This window comes from Oncorhynchus mykiss, chromosome 6 (assembly GCF_057628025.1).
Source record: "Oncorhynchus mykiss isolate SJ-2025 chromosome 6, ASM5762802v1, whole genome shotgun sequence".
NCBI classification, from domain to species: domain Eukaryota; kingdom Metazoa; phylum Chordata; class Actinopteri; order Salmoniformes; family Salmonidae; genus Oncorhynchus; species Oncorhynchus mykiss.
This window is the reverse complement of record NC_143027.1, coordinates 66,322,532-66,341,117: the sequence shown is the minus strand read 5'-3', so window position 1 is coordinate 66,341,117 and position 18,586 is coordinate 66,322,532. Positions and strand designations below refer to the sequence as shown.

Sequence of the window (18,586 nt, the reverse complement as noted above, 5' to 3'; positions counted from 1 at the left end):
GGAGCATTTTTTGCGCAGTTTTGACAAATCGATCCCCTTTGGCTCAAGGTCACATGACCCTACGCGAAGGATTGTGGAGCACTGACGGTGGTTGTGGTTCTCTATCGCGAAAATATTTTCTATTGAATTTAATTCACACATAAACATGCCGGAGTTGGCTGTTGAAAAAGTGATTGTCCATCCCTTGGTGCTCCTGAGTGTGGTGGATCATTTTAACAGGTAAATGATTCGAATGAGCTAGACAGTTGTTGATGATTGTTAAAAAATTTATTTTGGACTTATTGTTGTTTCCCAAATAACAGTAAAGTTTAGCTAGCTAGCTAGCTAACTAACGTTAGCGACTAGCTAGCGAAAGTAAATTAACGTAGCTAACCAAGCTAACGTTAGCTAACTAGCTGATTCACCTCAGAAGGCAAGGGTTCACCTAATGCTATCCAGTATAACTAGAAGCAAGGTAAATACACAAGTTGTCATATTACACAAATGGCAGGTTTCCTCTACGGTTAGTGCATCGTTTTATGCACTTTACTAACTATAGTAGCTAGCTAACGTTAACCAGCTTATAACGCGTTAGCTCCATCCGCGCTGTCTTGTCAGGGATAATGCTGTCACATGCCTGTAGCAAAGACAGTTCAGAAACTCTGTGTCTGTAGCTAACAGCCTACTCTCATGCTGTATTTGATCAGAATCGGTAAAGTTGGAAGTCAGAAGAGGGTTGTGGGTGTACTGCTCTGCTCATGGCATAAGAAGGTTCTTGATGTGTCCAACAGCTTTGCAGGTGAGTTTCCTAACGTTACCAATTTCTACAACCACGGTCCATTCTTTGATTACACTCTGGTTTCTTGTTGATCTGGCTGATTCCCCCCCTCCCTCTCCCCCCTTCCCCCTCCCTCTCCCCCCTTCCCCCTCCCTCTCCCCCCTCCCCCCCTTCCCCCTCCCTCTCCCCCCTCCCCCCTCCCTCTCCCCCCTCTCTTCCAGTGCCATTTGACGAGGATGACAAGGATGATTCTGTGTGGTTCCTGGACCATGACTATTTGGAGAACATGTACAACATGTTCAAGAAAGTCAATGGTAAGATGAGTTCTTTGTAAATTCGTATGCATTTTAACAACACTAGGATTTACTTGTTAATGTGATTTGGAGATTAAACATGTATTCCCATTGTGTTTCAGCAAGAGAAAGAATAGTTGGTTGGTATCACACAGGACCCAAACTACACATAATGACATTGCCATCAATGAACTCGTGAAACAATATTGTACCAATTCTGTAAGTATAAGTACAACATATGCATTTATGTAATTTTTTTAACTTAGTAATTACTTTTTACTACTGATGTCACTGATATGTGTAAACATACTATGGTACAAAGATTTTAATTAGATTTTTTTGGGTCGTTTATAGGTTTTAGTCATCATTGACGTGAAACCGAAAGATCTGGGTCTACCAACGGAGGCCTACATATCTGTGGAGGAAGTGCATGATGTATGTTTTTATCAGTGGAATTATTGAATAAATGTAATAGTGGAACTACAATTCTCTACTATTACCTCTGCAACAAAGGGTTATGCTGCATGTCAGTCTTACATCAACCACTTAGTGAACTCAAAAAATTGTAGGATTAAAAAGAATGTCACTGTACAAATCTAAGTTAAGGGTTGTGGAGCAACAGATGCCTTTTGAGCTTTAATGTTGAGGAAAACCTGCACATTTGCTTGAGACGGTCTAACGGTTGTAACATTCCTTTTGTTTTTAGGATGGCACTCCCACATCCAAGACCTTTGAACATGTCACCAGTGAGATTGGTGCTGAAGAAGCAGAGGAAGTGGGCGTGGAGCATTTACTCCGGTAAGACTGGGCCCATGCATGTGGTCAATGTGTTTGTTCTTGTCATTGGTCTTGAAGTTCAATATGTAAATTACTGTTCTTGTATTATTGCTCATATTTTTTTCATACCAGACCTGGGTTCAAATACATGTATATTTGATTATCTGGTATTTAAAATACTTTTATTCTCTGAGTATTTTCAAATACACAGCCCAAAACAAGTACTTTTATTTGAGTATTTGAATGTTTATTTGTAAAAATAAAATACAAATATTTTTAAAAAGTCATTTTGAAACCATTTTGAAATACTATTTTCAAATATCTGGGTTAAGTGCATGGGTGTGTATTTGAGTGTTTTCAATGCTTTCCAAGTGTATTTCTAAATATACTGGACAAAAATATAAATGCAACATATAGCAATTTCAAAGACTTTACTGAGTTAAAGTTCATATAAGGAAATCAGTCAATAAATATCAGTAAATACATTTATTAGGGCCTATCTATGGATTTCACATGACTAGGAATGCAGATATGCATCTGTTGGCCACAGATACCTTACATTTTTTAAATAAAAAATAGGGGCATGGATCAGAACGCCAGTCAGTATCTGGTGTGACCACCATTTGCGATAAAATGCAATTGTGTTCATTGTCTGTAGTTTATGCCTGCCCATACCATAACCCCACCACCACTGTTGACATCAGCTCATGAAACATGGGAGCAACACGTTATATTTTTGTTCAGTGTACACTAAAATATTCAACTACTTTCCAAGTAAAATGTTTCTGAATACATATAGTACCAGTCACCTAATTTGTGGAATTTATTTTCTTAATGTGTTTTGAGGCTATCCGTTGTGTTGTGAAAAGGTAGGGGTGGTATACAGAAGATAGCCCTAATTGGTAAAAGACCAAGTCCATATCATGTCAAGAACAGCTCAAATAAGCAAAGAGAAACAACCGCATTATTACTTTAAGACATGTAGGTCAGTCAATGCAAACAATTTCAAGAACGTTTCTTCAAGTTCAGTCAAAAAAAACATTGAGCGCAATGATGAAACGGGCTCTCGTGAGGACCACCACAGGAAAGTAAGACCCAGAGTTAATTCTACTGCAGAGGATAAGTTCATTAGAGTTACCAGCCTTTGCAGCCCAAATAAATGCTTCACAGAGTTCAAGTAACAGACACATCTCAACATCAACTGTTAAGAGGAGACTGCGTAAATTAGGCCTTCATGTTTGAATTTCTGTAAAGAAACCACTAATAAAAGACACCAATAAGATGAGACTTGCTTGGGCCAAGAAACACGAGTAATGAACATTTAGACTGGTGGAAATATGTCCTTTGGTCTGATGAGTCGAAATGTAAGATTTTTGGTTCCAACCGCCGTGACTTTGTGAGATGCGGAGTAGGTGAACGGATGATCTCCGCATGTGTGGTTCTCAAGTGAAGCATGGAGAAGGAGGTGTGATAGTGTGGGGGTGCTTTGCTGGTGACACGGTCAGTGATTTATTTAGAATTCAAGGCACACTTAACCAGCATGGCTTCCACAGCATTCTGCAGCAATACGCCATCCCATCTTGTTTGCGCTTAGTGGGACTATCATTTGTTTTTCAATAGGACAATGACCCCAAACACACCTCCAGGCTGTGTAAGGGCTATTTGACCAAGAAGGAGAGTAATGGAGTACTGCATCAGATGACCTGGCCTCCACAATCACCCGACTTGAGTTGGACCGCAGAGTTAAGGAAAAACAGCCGACAAGTGCTCAGCATATGTGGGAACTCCTTCAAGACTATTGGAAAAGCATTCCAGGTGAAGCTGGTTGAGAGAATGTGATGAGTGTGCAACGTTGTCATCAAGGCTACTTTGAAGAATCTTAAATATATATATATATATTTTTAAACAAATCAAAATATAAGTTACTACTTGATTTCATGTGTGATTTCATTGTTTTGATGTCTTCACTATTATTCTACAATGTAGAAAATAGTACAAATAAAGAAAAACCCTTGAATTAGTAGGTGTGTCCAAACTTTTGCCTGGACTGTACTTTAAATGTATGTGAAAGTAACTGAAAATTTTGATCTAGTATTTGAACCCAAGTCTGATTCATACCATAAAAATGTAAGGCCAGTTTTGCCACCAAAAAGGGAAACAGGGTAACTTAAAACATGCAAGTTTCTAAAATAAAATGATTTGTATCTCTATCCAGAGACATCAAGGACACAACAATTGGCACCCTGTCTCAACGCATCACCAACCAGGTGCATGGCCTAAAGAGCCTCAACTGCAAGTTAGTGGATATCAAAGGGTATTTGGACAAAGTTGCCGCAGGTAAGCTGCCCATCAGCCACCAGATCATCTACCAGCTGCAGGATCTCTTCAACCTGCTGCCTGACGTCAACCTTCAAGAGTTCATCAAGGCATTTTACCTCAAGACCAATGACCAGATGCTGGTGGTGTACCTGGCTTCACTCATCCGCTCCGTGGTTGCTCTTCACAACCTCATCAACAACAAGATCGCCAACCGAGATGCAGAGAAGAAGGAAGGCCAGGAAAAAGATGACAGCAAGAAAGAGAAGAAAGAGGACAATGGAAAAGAGAAGGGCGACACTAAGAAGGACAAGAAATGAAGCAATGCTCATTTCGGACTACGGACTGGCTTTTTTTTTCTTCGTTCTCCCCACCTGTCAGACACTATCTTTTTTTAATGGATTCAAAGAGTGAAGGGAATTGGCTATTTGGTTATCTACTCCACATAAGTCTTATTGTTTTTTATTCTTATGCAGCTCATTTGGTTAATGTTTCAGCCATTTTTATTAATTTCACAAACATTACTAGTACAACAACATTGGAATTATCTTTGTATCCTTCTCTCCTCATTGTTGTCTCCTAACATGTTACCATAGTAACCATACATATGTGTATTCCTGACAGAGTGAGGTAACAGAAGGAGCTGTTATTTCCTCTAACTTCTTTTTAAAGCTTTGCATTAGATCACAAAACGGCACAAATAGCCTCCATTTATGCGTGATATGTTAGATAATTAAACAGCTAGAGGCAACAAGTCAACAAAAGCATCACCGCTCCTAGAAAGCAACAGAAATGAAAATGACAGCTCACTATGAATACATACAGAGTGATACACCAGTACTTAGAAGTAACATCTATGAGGATATAGTGGAGAATCCTTTGTTAGTTGCTGAGGCAGTCATGCCATTCTCCTTGGGGCTGTCACTGTCTTCTTTCTCCTCCTTCTTCATTTTGATTCCAAACAAACTGCAGAGCTTCATCAGCATCAGATCCACTATCTCCTCCTCCTCTGAGGGCTGTGGAATAGTGAACAGACAGCTCAGAATTGATAGTCAAGTGACTGCCTCAGTCAAAATGTATTAAGTTATTAGTCCCTGTTGATTCTATTCTATATTTTGATATTCAAATACGACCTAATATGACCAGAACAAGGTTAATTTTACATAGTGTACGATTGATGCGTAGTACCTTGTGATGTATTTGCTCTTGAGTGAACGCCACCAGGATGACAGAAATGAACAGGTTTAAAACCACAAAGGTCATGAATATAATGCAGGAGCCGATGAGGAACGCACCAAGCACCGGGTTGTAATCAAGAACCTGGATTAGAAGGAGAAGTTACAGAATTTAATCACAAAGCTACCATCATGACTACAGCAGTAATCGGGAGTCTAGTAGAGCTGTCCTACTTTACTAACCTCGTCATAGTTGAAGATGCCCAGTTGTAAGCTGACCATGGTCAGAGCAGCATCCAGGAGAGTCCTATATGAGTACAGCTTCCAGCCATACATTAGATAAGACTGCAGACAGAGAATGATCACAGTTTAGAAACTCACGCAGAAAGTCGAGGGAACACCCATCATACACAAGCACAACATCACATAAGAAGAGAATGAGGCTGAAGTTGAAGAATGACTGTACAATGGACTTCTAGGTTAGGTGTTTCATAAAGACGCTTACAGCGATAGAATAGGCCAGGAACATAATGGTGATGACCACGAGGAAGCCTGATATGTCAGTCCAGGCCCGTTGCAGTGTGGCTGTGATCATGTGTAGCTTGGGGTTGAGCCTCAGCAGATGCCACAGTTTGACTGTAGCCAGTAGCACCAGGAATGCGATCAGATACCCCAGCACTGCATCTGCTGTGGCTGTCTCATGGAAACTGGCAAACCTGGATAGAGAGCGGAGAAGTTGAACATCACACAGGAGCAACTGATCAACAATAGGGGTAGCAGACTGGCGAAACTAAAGCAGAAACCCGTGATACCCCAACCCAGTGTGAACTCACTGGTCTTTATGGTTGTGGTAGTACTCCATGTCCCGGTTCCCTAACAGGGTCCTCTTAATGAAGACAGACAGTGCGCTCCAGCTCAGGAGGATGATGGCGAGCTCCAGCAGGTTCCACTTTGTCTTGAAGTAAGCCCACTTCTGCAGCTTCATCAGCTTTCCCTGTGAGGAGATGAGAAGAGTTAGACAGAGGAGGAGTTCCAGAAAAATTGCACTGTTTCGCAGATGTTATACTCTATACACATAAGAAAGGTATTTCAATTAAGGCTTACCTGAACATACATATAGTAGAGGATAAAGAGGAAATAGATGACCTCAGATGCCATGACAAAGATATGGAGTCCACCGGTGGACTGGTATAGTCGGACACTCTGCAGCTCACTGCGAAACTGGAACGCTCCTGAGAGAATAAGACAGGTGCTGACAATCTGAGCTTCGGACGCCTTTAAATACTTACTTTGTGCTGTATTCATGGAGTGATATAAAAACTGTCTCACCTACAGCTGTGGTCTCCAGCATGAGTGTGACAGTGCAGAAGAGGTTGACATTGGCATTGTACACAGTGAACTCTACAAAAACTGCTCGGGTGAACATATCAAGCCAGGTGTTGTCAAACAGATATTGAAGGGTACTGCAGAGACAGAATACATTGATGAATAAAATAACATCTTTCTATACCACAAAGATGGTTTGATAATTCTGATCATTTTTAAACATTAAGTACTGTAAATGTTAATTTACCTGCTAGCATTCTGTGACTCTGGGCCTAGGTCCACCACAAACCCCCCTCCCCTGTAGAGGACCACACTGCCCCAGGTGGGTTGGGCTCTGAGTCTGGCCTGGGTTTGGTACTGCCAGGGACTGTGGAGGGTCTTTGAGGCGTTTCCGCTCGCAGAGCGGTTCCAGCCTGGCCCATAGGAGCCCATGTCCTCCACCTCCCATGAGTATGGAGCATGGCAGTCAGGTACAGCTGGGCGCATGGAGTGGGCGATGCGGCAGGAGTTCTTCTGCACCCTCACCTGGCGAAGTCGGGCATTACCAACCAGTTTGGAGTTCCCATCAGTGATGAAACCTATAACACAGCATGCAAAAAATTACCAAAAGATCAAACGCTAGCACGCTTTCAGCTATACATTTTCTCTTTAACTTTCTAGAAATGAATGTTCTCTCTGAAATAAACATCCTCTTTAGAGAATCCTACCTGGGTACTCTCCGAAGAGGTTGCTGAGAAGAGAGGTATTTGCCCAGTTGAACACATCTTTGTGACTCATGCTGTCTGAGATCCCTTGGCTGAAACTCTGCCGAATGTGCTGAGTCAGGAAGTAAGCATTAGGGTCCCGCTGGCCATATGCCACCAGGAGCAACATCCACATGAACCCCATGTAGGCTGCAACAGAATCATAGGCCTTAAACATGTATGTTAACCAATAAGTGCGGTGAATGACAGTGCGGTGAATGAAAAAGCGGTTCCTCTTACTGAGAATCTCTTTGATGAGGGCAAAGACCTTCTGCTCCTTGATCATGTTGCTCCTCATCCTCTCGATGTCTGTTGGAGGAGGGGGCTGGTAGAAGCTGCATGTGCTATCCCTCCTGACAGCCCGCACCGCATCAGGGTCATCTGTGGACAAGATGGTTGTAAAAGTTGAAAACAAGCTGTATCTAGTCTTAGCTATCTCATATACAAGTAAACACAATATTCATAACAATGATTTGGGAAAGCAGAATTTATATGTTGTTATGCCTGAGATATGGAAAATTAGCTTGAAGATAAAGCACCTGGGTTTCGGAGCTCCCCCTCAAACTTTGCATCCCCATAGTCCTCCTGATCAACTTTCTTCAGAACGAGAGCAAAGAAGGCTGCAAAACCAAGCACCTGTGATAGGAAATCCACAAAGTAATACCCAGATTTCAGATACATGCTGCACGGCATTTGACATTGTACAGTATGTATTGTACTGTAGGTCTCACCTTCAGCGGCTGAGTGATAAAGAGGCTCTCAAAGAAAGACACGACCATGGAGATGAGCCAGCTTATAGAGCGGTCCTTCCCATAGGTCAACCCATACATCATGGTGAAGTATCCTGATACTCCACTGGTGGCTAACACCAGAATCCAGCCAATAAACACAAACCACCAGGGAAGCCCACCCTGCTTCTTACTACTGCTGTCTCCCTCACTGCTCTCTGCTGGGCTGGGGCTTTGAGACAGCTGGTCCCCTCCCAGGCTGGAAGATGAGAGGTGGGACTCTAGCAGACCCCTCATGCCTTGGACCTGCTGCACTGCCCGGCAGTAGCTGTCTGGGTTGGGGAAGCGAGAAGGTCCCAGTAGGCTCAGCTCCTTCTCTACATGGCGTAGCTGCCTGTACAGATATTGGCTGTTGTTGCTCCTTTTCTGTCTCCCATCCCCAGTCTTCTCAGGGCTCCCACACAGGCTGGTCTCTGAGAACAGCAATTCTTGATTTGATTTATTTCATTATTAAAGTGTCTTGCATTTTCAAAATGCCCAGCCCATATGGGCTTGTAGGAGCACTGTATCTGCAGTAGCAAAGAAAATAATTATATATATATATGTGCGCATACAAACTCCCCAGTTAAAATTCAACTGTTCCTTTCATATTTATTTTGATCCTGAGAAACTCCCCAGTCCCTGCTGGTGACAAGCATACCCATAACATGATGCTGCCACCACAATACTTGAAATTACAAAGGGCTTCACTGTGTGATGTATTTGACCCAAACCTGTCATTTTTAAAAGTACATTCATTTGCCGTATTGTCTTGCAGTATTACTTAACAGCCTTGTTGCAAACAGATTTGGAGTGGATTTTTTTTACGCAGGGTTCCTTCTTTTCACTTTTTCATACAGGTCAGTAATGTGGAGTGAATGCAATGTTGTTGATCCTCTGTATTTTCAACTATTGTGGTGGCAGCATCATGTTATGGGTACTGCCAAAGACACACCGGAATGGCTTTTCAATAGGGGTTGAGTGTTCCTGCGTGGTCCTGACTTAAATTAGCTCGAAAATCAGGGACAAGGTTTGAATATTTGTTGTCCATAAATTATTCCCAACCAAATGTACTGAGTTTGAACAATTTTGACAAAAAATATGTACAAACATTAGGAACACCTTCATAATATTGAGTTGCACCCCCATTGGCCCACAGAACAGCCTCAATTTGTCTGGGCATGGACTGTACAAGGTTTGTTAAGCGTTCCACGGGGATGCTGGCCCATGTTGACTCCAATGCTTCCCATAGCTGTCAAGTTGGCTGGATGTCCTTTGGATGGTGGACCATTCTTGATACACATGGGAAACTGTTGAGCGTGAAAAACCCAGCAGCATTGCAGTTCTTGACACTCAAACCGGTGCACCTGGGACCTTCTACCATACCCTGTTCAAAGGCACTAAAATATTTTGTCTTGCCCATTCACCCTCTGAATGGCACACATACACAATCCATGTCTCAATTGTCTCAGGGCTTTAAAATCCTTATTTAATTCACCTGTCTCCTCTCCATCTACACTGATTGAAGTGGATTTAACAAGTGACATCAATACGGGATCATAGCTTTCCCCTGGATTCACTTAGTATATGTCATGGAAAGAGCAGGGGTTCTTAATGTTGTGTATACTCATTGTAGTTTATCTTGATGTATCTTCCATGCTTTGGAAACAACATTTGTGACCAGCAACACTTATTTTCTAAATAAGCATTCCAGTTTCTCTTCATATCTAATTTCTGGTTTCAGTTGTTGCATTTTATCAAACACAGTTACTCTTAAATTATCATGTAAATCAAAATGTAAATGTAAAATACAGTTAATTCTCAACCTGCCCTAAATCGCCCCTAGCTGCTCTTCAATTATTGCATTTAACCTGCTTACTTTAATTGCCAGAGGCAGTATCCCGGTTGTCAACTTTTGGTTTCTTGTAAGGTGAGAGGTGACACAGGGTTCTGGATCCTAGCTGTTTTTAATCTGGTTATAATTTCTGAGTTTGAGCCAAATATCATATGATTATACTTTTGCTGACTGACAGCAATGATTAAACTGTGGCCACTAAATACTGTAAATATTGCATCTCTGGACAAGCTACCAGAACCCCCCCCCGGGCTGTACCTTGCAGATTGGCTACCCCTAGTGAGAGGATGAGTGATCCCTCTTTCTTGGAGGCATCAGTGTAGAACTCTCCACTGGCTCGGTTCTGCTGCCGGATGATGTCCTCCACCAGAGAGAGCAGAGAGTTGATATCAGTTTGTTGTCCAGGCTTCATCTCGAACTCCAGGTGTGGAATGGGGCTCTTCATAGCCTTGGAGAGTGACTGAGCAATCTTTTTTATGTCCTGAGAGAATAACGTATTTACAGTTGAAGTCGGAAGTTCTCATACATTTAGGTTGGAGTCATTAAAACTGGTTTTTCAACCACTCCACAAATTTCTTGTTAACAAACTATAGTTTTGTCAAGTCGGTTAGGACATCTACTTTGTCACAACAATTTTTTTCCAACAATTCACTGTATCACAATTCCAGTGGGTCAGAAGTTTACATACACTAAATTGACTGTGCCTTCAAACGGCTTGGAAAATTCCAGAAAATGATGTCATGGCTTTAGAAGCTTCTGATAAGCTAATTGACATAATTTCAATCAATTGGAGGTGTACCTATGGATGTATTTCAAGGCCTACCTTCAGTGCCTCTTTGCTTGACATGAGAAAATGTAAGAAATCAGCCAAGACCTCAGAAAACAATTGTAGACCTCCACAAGTCTGGTTCATACATCGGAGCAATTTCCAAATGCCTGAAGGTACCACGTTCACCTGTGAGTTTTGCAAGCCGAAGAACACCATCCCAACCGTGAAGCACGGGGTGGCAACATCATGTTGTGGGGGTGCTTTGCTGCAGGAGGGACTGGTGCACTTCACAAAATAGATGGCATCATGAGGGAGGACAATTATGTGCATATATTAAAGCAACATCTCAAGACATGTCAGGAAGTTAAAGTTTGGTCGCAAATGGTTCTTCCAAATGGACAATGACCCCAAGCATACTTCCAAAGTTGTGGCAAAATTTAATGACGACAAAGTCAAGGTATTGGAGTGGCCATCACAAAGCCCTGACCTCACTCCTATAGAACATTTGTGGGCAGAACTGAAAAAGCGTGTGCGAGCAAGGAGGCCTACAAACCTGACTCAGTTACACCAGCTCTGTCAGGAGGAATGGGACAAAATTCACCCAACTTATTGTGGGAAGCTTGTGGAAGGCTACCCAAAATGTTTGACCCAAGTTAAACAATTTAAAGACAATGCTACCAAATACTAATTGAGTGTATGTAAACTTCTGACCCACTGAGAATGTGATGAAATAAATAAAATCTGAAATAAATCACTCTACTATTATTCTGACATTTCACATTCTTAAAATAAAGTGGTGATCCTAACTGACCTAAGACATTAATTTTTTACTCGGATTAAATGTCAGGAATTGTGAAAAACTGAGTTGAAATGTATTTGGCTAAGGTGTATCTAAACTTCCAACTCTACCTACAGTGGCTTGCGGAAGTATTCACCCCCTTGGAGTTTTTCCTATTTTGTTGCCTGGAATCAAAATAGATTTTTGGGGGGTTTGTATCATTTGATTTACACAACATGCACCACTTTGAAGATTCAAAATATGTTGTATTGTGAAACAAACAAGAAATAAGACAAAAAAAATGAACTTGAGCTTGCATAACTATTCACCCCCCAAAAGTCAATACTTTGTAGAGCCACCTTTTGCAGCAATTACGGCTGCAAGTCTCTTGATGTATGTTTCTATAAGCTTGGCACATCTAGCCACTGGGATTTTTTTCCCATTCTTCAAGGCAAAACTGCTCCAGCTCCTTCAAGTTGGATTGGTTCCGCTGGTGTACAGCAATCTTTAAGTCATACCACAGATTCTCAATTGGATTGAGGTCTGGGCTTTGACTAGGCCATTCCAAGACATTTAAATGTCTCCCATTAAACCACTCGAGTGTTGTTTTAGCTGGAAGGTGCTGGAAGGTTATCCTGCTGGAAGGTGAACCTCCGTCCCAGTCTCAAATCTCTGGATGACTGAAACAGGTTTCCCTCAAGAATTTCCCTGTATTTAGCACCATCCATCATTCCTTCAATTCTGACCAGTTTGCCAGTCCCTGACGATGAAAAACATCCCCACAGTCCCCATGCTGCTTCACTGTGGGGATGGTTTCTCGGGGTGATGAGAGGTGCTGGGTTTGCGCCAGACATAGGGTTTTCCTCGATGGCCAAAAAGCTCAAATGTTTGTCTCATCTGACCAGAGTACCTTCTTCCATATGTTTTGGCGAACACCAAACGTGTTTGCTTATTTTTTTCTTTTAGCAATAGCTTTTTTTCAAGCCACTCTTCCTTAAAGCCCAGCGCTGAGGAGTGTACGGCTTAAAGTGGTCCTATGGACAGATTCTCCAATCTCTGCTGTGGAGCTTTGCAGCTCCTTCAGAGTTATCCTTGGTCTCTTTGTTGCCTCTCTGATAAATGCCCTCTTTTGGCAGGTTTGTTGTGGTGCCATATTCTTTCCATTTTTTAATAATGGATTTAAAAATGGTGCTTTGTGGGATGTTCAAAGTTTCTGATATTTTTTCATAACCCAATCCTGATCTGTACTTCTCCACAACTTTGTCCCTGACCTGTTTGGAGAGCTCCTTGGTCTTCACGATGCCGCTTGGTGGTGCCCCTTGCTTAGTGGTGTTGCAGACTCTGGGGTCTTTCAGAACAAGTATATACAGTGCCTTGCGAAAGTATTCGGCCCCCTTGAACTTTGCGACCTTTTGCCACATTTCAGGCTTCAAACATAAACATAGTGGAAAGAACTGAAAACTGCTGTTCACAAATGCTCTCCATCCAACCTCACTGAGCTCGAGCTGTTTTGCAAGGAGGAATTGAAAAAAATGTCAGTCTCTCGATGTGCAAAACTGATAGAGACATACCCCAAGCGACTTACAGCTGTAATCGCAGCAAAAGGTGGCGCTACAAAGTATTAACTTAAGGGGGCTGAATAATTTTGCACGCCCAATTTTTCAGTTTTTGATTTGTTAAAAAAGTTTGAAATATCCAATAAATGTCGTTCCACTTCATGATTGTGTCCCACTTGTTGTTGATTCTTCACAAAAAAATACAGTTTTATATCTTTATGTTTGAAGCCTGAAATGTGGCAAAAGGTCGCAAAGTTCAAGGGGGCCGAATACTTTCGCAAGGCACTGTATACGAGATTGTGGGACAGATCATGTGACACTTAGATTGCACACAGGTGGACTTTATATAACTAATTATGTTATGACTTCTGAAGGTAATTGGTTGCACCAGATCCTATTTAGGGGCTTCATAGCGAAGGGGGTGAATACATTTGCATTCACCACTTTTCTGTTAAATTTTTTTTTGAAACAAGTAATTTTTTTCATTTCACTTCACCAATTTGCACTATTTTGTATATATCCATTACATGAAATCCAAATAAAAATCGATTTAAATTACAGGTCGTAATGCAACAAAATAGAAAAAAACGCCAAGGGGGATGAATATTTTTGCAAGGCACTGTACATGTACATATTACCTCAACTAACCGGTGCCCCCGCATATTGACTCTGTACCAGTACCCGCCTGTATATAGTCTAGCTATTGTTATTTTGCTGCTGCTCTTTAATTACTTGTTACTTTTATTTCTTATTCTTATCCATATTTTTTTTAAACTGCATTGTTGGTTAGGGGCTCGGAAGTAAGCATTTTACTATTAGGTAAACCTGTTGTATTGGGCGCATGTGACTAATACAATTTGATTGGATTTATTCTAAAATGTATTAAATCGTTTTTTCCCCCCTCATGAATCTACACACACATAACCCCATAATGACAAAGCCAAAACGGTTTATTTGCTCATTTATTTAAAATAAAAAAAACTTAAATATTACATTCATAAAACTATTCAGATCCTTTACTTAGTACTTTGTTGATGCACCTTTGGAAGCGATTACAGCCTAGCGTCTTCTTGGGTATGGCACTATAAGCTTGGCACCCTTGTATTTGTGGAGTTTCACCCATTCTTCTCTGCAGATCCTCACAAGTTCTGTCAGGTTGGATGGAGAGCGTCACCTCACAGCTATTTTCAGGTCGGGTTCAAGTCTGGTCTCTGGCTGGGCCACTCAAGGACATTCAGAGACTTGTCCCAAAGCCACTCTTGCGTTGTCTTGGCTGTGTGCTTAGGGTAGTTGTCCTGTTGGAAGGTGAACCTTCACCCCAGTCTGAGGCCCTGTGCGCTCTGGAGCAGGTTTTCATCACTCTGTTCTTTGCTCCATTCATCTTTCCCTCAATCCTGACTAGTCTCCCAGTCCCTGCCTCTGAAAACATCCCCACAGCATGATGCTGCCACCACCATGCTTCACCGTAGGGATGGTGCCAGGTGCTTGGCATTCAGGCCAAAGAGTTCAATCTTGGTTTCATCAGACCAGGACCGGACAGCTCTAAGAAGAGTCCTAGTGGTTCCACACTTCTTCCATTTAAAATGATGGAGGACACTGTGTTCTTGGGGACCTTCAATACTGCAGAAATGTTTTGGAACCCTTCCCCAGATCTGTGCCTCGACACGATCCTGTCTCGGAGCTTTAAGACAATTCCTTTGACCTCATGGCTTGGTTTTTGCTCTGACATGCACTGTCAACTGTGGGACCTAATATAGACAGGTGTGTGCCTTTCCAAATCATGTCAAATCAATTGAATTTACCACAGGTGGACTCCAATCAAGTTGTAGAAACATCTCAAGGATGATCAATGGAAACAGGATGCACCTGAGCTCAATTTTGAGTCTCATAGCAAAGGGTCTGAATACTTATGTAAATAAGGTCTGTTCTTTTAATTTTTAATAAATTTGAGGAAAAAAACGGATTTCACTCTGTCATTATGGGGTATGATGAGGATTTGTATTTATTTAGTCCATTTTAGAATAAGGCTGTAATGTAACAAAATATATGGAAAAAGGGGAAAGAATACTTTAGAATACGTTAAAATTGTTTACTTCTTTTACCTTTATGACAGTGTCTGGTGTGAGTTCTCTCTCCCTCTGTGGGGACGGAGGCTGTGAAGGAGTCACTCTGCCAGTCTTCCCCTGCTTGGACACCTCTGCCTTGGGCTTCCCAGGCTTTGTCTCTCGGGGGCGGGTGTTTCTGAAGATACTCACAATGAGGAGATTAATTGGAAACATTATGATTGAACTCTGAACTCCGATCATCACCTGCTGCCAGGTGAACTCAATATGACCTACAGGAGAGAGAGAGAGAAAATGTTAATGTTCTGAAAACATGTTGTTATTTCCATACAGCACCAATACTGTGCAGGCATCCATACCCAGGTCCATGGTCTGCTCAGAGGGGTCGGTAGGGATGCCCCAGAACATGATGCTGGTCAGCATGGTACACAGCAGCAGAGAGAAACAGCAGGAGACTCGCTGGACACATGTGAAGGTGCTCGTTGGAGGCCGGCTGATCACAGAAAACCAGATGTGGCCATCACGGAAATCCTTTGCCGTTTTCATGAAGAACAGATTACTGCAGAATATGCAATGTAAGAATATTTAGTTACATGATGGACAATTGTCCTGGGATATATATATTGCCATACCAAGGTGCATCCATGCTTTACCTCACCTGAATTTCTTCAAATCTATGTCAGAGGCAACAGGGAAGACTTTATCAAGGATGCAGTCGCCCATATCTATGGCCAGCCATGAGTTACACAGGAAGTGCCACTTCTGTCCAGTTTCTAGATCCTGCACCGTCACTTTGTTTATATACCTGCATGAAAACCGCTATTGTCAACTACATTTACAATTTCAAACGTCAGCTTTAATTAACGTAAAATCCATCTGTCCCTCTACTACTGTGAGACATCCTCCCCGTCCACTCTCCTACCAGGCAGGGTGCCCCCCTGAGTTGTCGTGCCACAGCCTGATGCTCTGCAGCTCCCCCAGAGAGAAGGGTGTGGTCAGCAGGAACGTATCCACTGCACCCCTCTCAAACACAGGCTTGTCAGGGTCAGCGAGGTGGTGTGGCTCACTCTCTCCCTCCGTGCCCAGCAGAGTCACAGTAACCTGCAGCAGCAACACAGGGTCAGGGTGACTGAGTGTGGTTTTATCAGAGAACAGAATATGATGTCCTGCAGCAGTGGAAACTGTTGGTACTGACCTGAGAGGAGGTGGAAGCACCACGCCGATGCCCAGTGCTGATATTCAGCATGTAACGGTATTCAGCCAAGGGGTCATTATCTTCCAACAATGTTACCTTCACCTACAAGAAGTAACACTTGAAGATGAAACTATGCATCAACAGCAAACCAACAGGATGATGCATTCTCAAACTGGTAAATCTAAGCACTGGAAATCTGCTGATTGGATCACCAGAGTAGCATGTTCTCAAGGTGTCTGTATAGTCTGGACAAAAATTGTATAGAAAATGGCGGCAGCGATTGTTCAAGGCAGACCTTGGCTATGTCCTTGATGTCCTTCCTGCGTGCCCACACGACCACCAAGAGATAAGCAATGAAGATGGCACCAACAAAGCACACCACCACAGGGTTGTCTGAGAAGGTGGCAAAGAGCTCAGCGGTACGGGACACATCCACAAGGTTGGGCATGATGAAGAAAGAGCTCCCGAAGAAGGTCAAATGGTTACATAAGCACTGAGTGACTAATGACGTGGTTAAAGGACCAACCTAAGGAGAACACAGGCAGTTTATGCATTTGATATTGGCAGTGCCTGGTTTCAGTGATGTGCCAATATTTTATTATAAGGTGTTGTGTCGTACTTGTTCAACTCACCCTGCAGCCATCTTCACTCCAGGTGGATAAGGTTTCATTCCAATACTTGCACTGGGCAGCAATGGAAGTGACAGTCACAGTGGCATTGACAGATTTAACCCCTGCTTCTACAATGGGCCTCACCACAAGGTAATGCACCCCAACTTTTCCTGTCAAATCATTGGGACCCAGGACCCAGGTGTATCTCTCTGTACCCAAAATAAACACAACACAAGCACATTTATCTTTCTAAACACTCAGTGTTGTTGGTTCATTATGCTTCACAATAGTTCTATGTCTGCCATTTACAAGAAGTCAGTTCAGGAGGTTGATCACCTTGTGAATTGCCTTGATGAGGCATCTGCGTCTTGGCTACATATTGCTTGTCCTTTGGGTAGTCTTTATACCCCAGCAACAGTACAAATGGTATGTCCTCTGAGGGCTCCATCTTTAGCACCAGTGTTATGTCTGGTGAAGGGACGTCAATCATCAGTGTGCTGTAGTTTCCCAGTTCAAGGATTGTGCTGTTTACCTGCCCGCCTTCAAGTCTCGGCAAAAGGATCTGAGAATCATAGAAGATGTTGTAATATATACAACTGTAATCATAATTCTGTCTACTTGATCATATAGTCTTTAAAGTATATGTCTTGGACATTATCTTAGAAGATATACTGTACGTCTTGGACATCAAGGGCTCTCAAGAGAAAAGCCCCACTAAAATTGGTACACGTTTGCAGCGTTCTGACCTCAATTTCTTCAGACAGGTTGTCCACAGGGATGGCTGATCCATCCTGTCTGGTGAGTGTCACAGACCCCATGGCACCACTGATGTTACCCCCCTCACTCCAAGAATAAGGGTTCTTCTCAAAACTCAGCATCTGTAAAAATAAGGAAATTATAAGACAAGAGAATGGAGGGTTAAAACCGTCCACAATATACTAATAGACAATTATTACATGAACAATTAACCAAATGAAAACCTCCCTAATGCTTGACACAAAAAAAAAAAAACACTTTCACTGCCGTATTCACTTCTGTGATAAATCCCTCACTAACCTCCACACATTTACTCGCAGACATTCACACTTACTCGCACATCCACTGGTTCCTCTGGAGAAAGGACATCAGCACCCAGGGGAGGGAAGGAAAAGCTTGCAGAGGAGCTATCTGGGATGTTTATAGACTGCATCTGAATGCTATTTGGAGACATCCTAAGAGAAGAGAGTGTATAATATACTGTAACTCAAAATTGAGGCAACTTAACAGGAGCATTTTGTATTTGAGATATTGTATTGTAAATACAAATGACATATTTCAAGTTACATTTATGTGACAGGCCTTGCATTTCTTATAGTAATGTTTCCACTCCAATGCTCTGTCTCTTACCTGTTAGCATACACACTGATCTCAGGGCTCTTGATAATGGCAGGCTCCTGACCAACCTTTTTACCATTTAACAGTGCACTCTGCACATTGTCCATACTGTTCAGGAGAGTCTTTGAGACCTTTCTCTGTGAAAGACAAACATAATGCAGTAGTCCTGAAAAGGGCTGAAAGTAACCATAATTCATAACTGTCATCAGGGAACTCAGTGAAGCTATATAC

At 42.2% G+C, this 18,586-nt stretch overlaps 2 protein-coding genes across 2 annotated transcripts in view; one reads left to right on the top strand and one right to left on the bottom strand.

Annotated features, from left to right (window-relative positions):
- The first annotated feature begins 18 nt into the window (after positions 1-18).
- Positions 19-6,834, top strand: LOC110526387 (26S proteasome non-ATPase regulatory subunit 7-like). The gene is given in 8 exon segments (XM_090238635.1): positions 19-219; positions 687-778; positions 979-1,071; positions 1,173-1,217; positions 1,220-1,269; positions 1,405-1,485; positions 1,757-1,848; positions 4,043-6,834. Coding segments are annotated over 8 exon segments (948 nt in total). The 5' UTR covers positions 19-145; the 3' UTR covers positions 4,464-6,834.
- Positions 4,629-18,586, bottom strand: part of LOC110526386 (polycystin-1-like protein 2) — a 27,566-nt gene continuing 13,608 nt past the window's right edge. Inside the window, exons 17-40 of the mRNA XM_021607331.3 lie at positions 18,368-18,492; positions 18,072-18,192; positions 17,728-17,859; positions 17,318-17,543; positions 17,003-17,190; positions 16,666-16,896; positions 16,371-16,472; positions 16,098-16,276; positions 15,834-15,980; positions 15,535-15,734; positions 15,215-15,447; positions 10,268-10,490; positions 8,119-8,588; positions 7,927-8,023; positions 7,628-7,768; positions 7,352-7,537; positions 6,892-7,222; positions 6,648-6,781; positions 6,423-6,550; positions 6,152-6,312; positions 5,824-6,034; positions 5,562-5,663; positions 5,332-5,463; positions 4,629-5,159 (exon numbers count right to left, since the gene is read on the bottom strand). Of these exons, the coding sequence (XP_021463006.3) occupies positions 4,998-5,159; positions 5,332-5,463; positions 5,562-5,663; positions 5,824-6,034; positions 6,152-6,312; positions 6,423-6,550; positions 6,648-6,781; positions 6,892-7,222; positions 7,352-7,537; positions 7,628-7,768; positions 7,927-8,023; positions 8,119-8,588; positions 10,268-10,490; positions 15,215-15,447; positions 15,535-15,734; positions 15,834-15,980; positions 16,098-16,276; positions 16,371-16,472; positions 16,666-16,896; positions 17,003-17,190; positions 17,318-17,543; positions 17,728-17,859; positions 18,072-18,192; positions 18,368-18,492 (4,362 nt within the window). The 3' untranslated portion in view covers positions 4,629-4,997. The remainder of the gene's footprint in view (positions 5,160-5,331; positions 5,464-5,561; positions 5,664-5,823; positions 6,035-6,151; positions 6,313-6,422; positions 6,551-6,647; positions 6,782-6,891; positions 7,223-7,351; positions 7,538-7,627; positions 7,769-7,926; positions 8,024-8,118; positions 8,589-10,267; positions 10,491-15,214; positions 15,448-15,534; positions 15,735-15,833; positions 15,981-16,097; positions 16,277-16,370; positions 16,473-16,665; positions 16,897-17,002; positions 17,191-17,317; positions 17,544-17,727; positions 17,860-18,071; positions 18,193-18,367; positions 18,493-18,586) is intronic.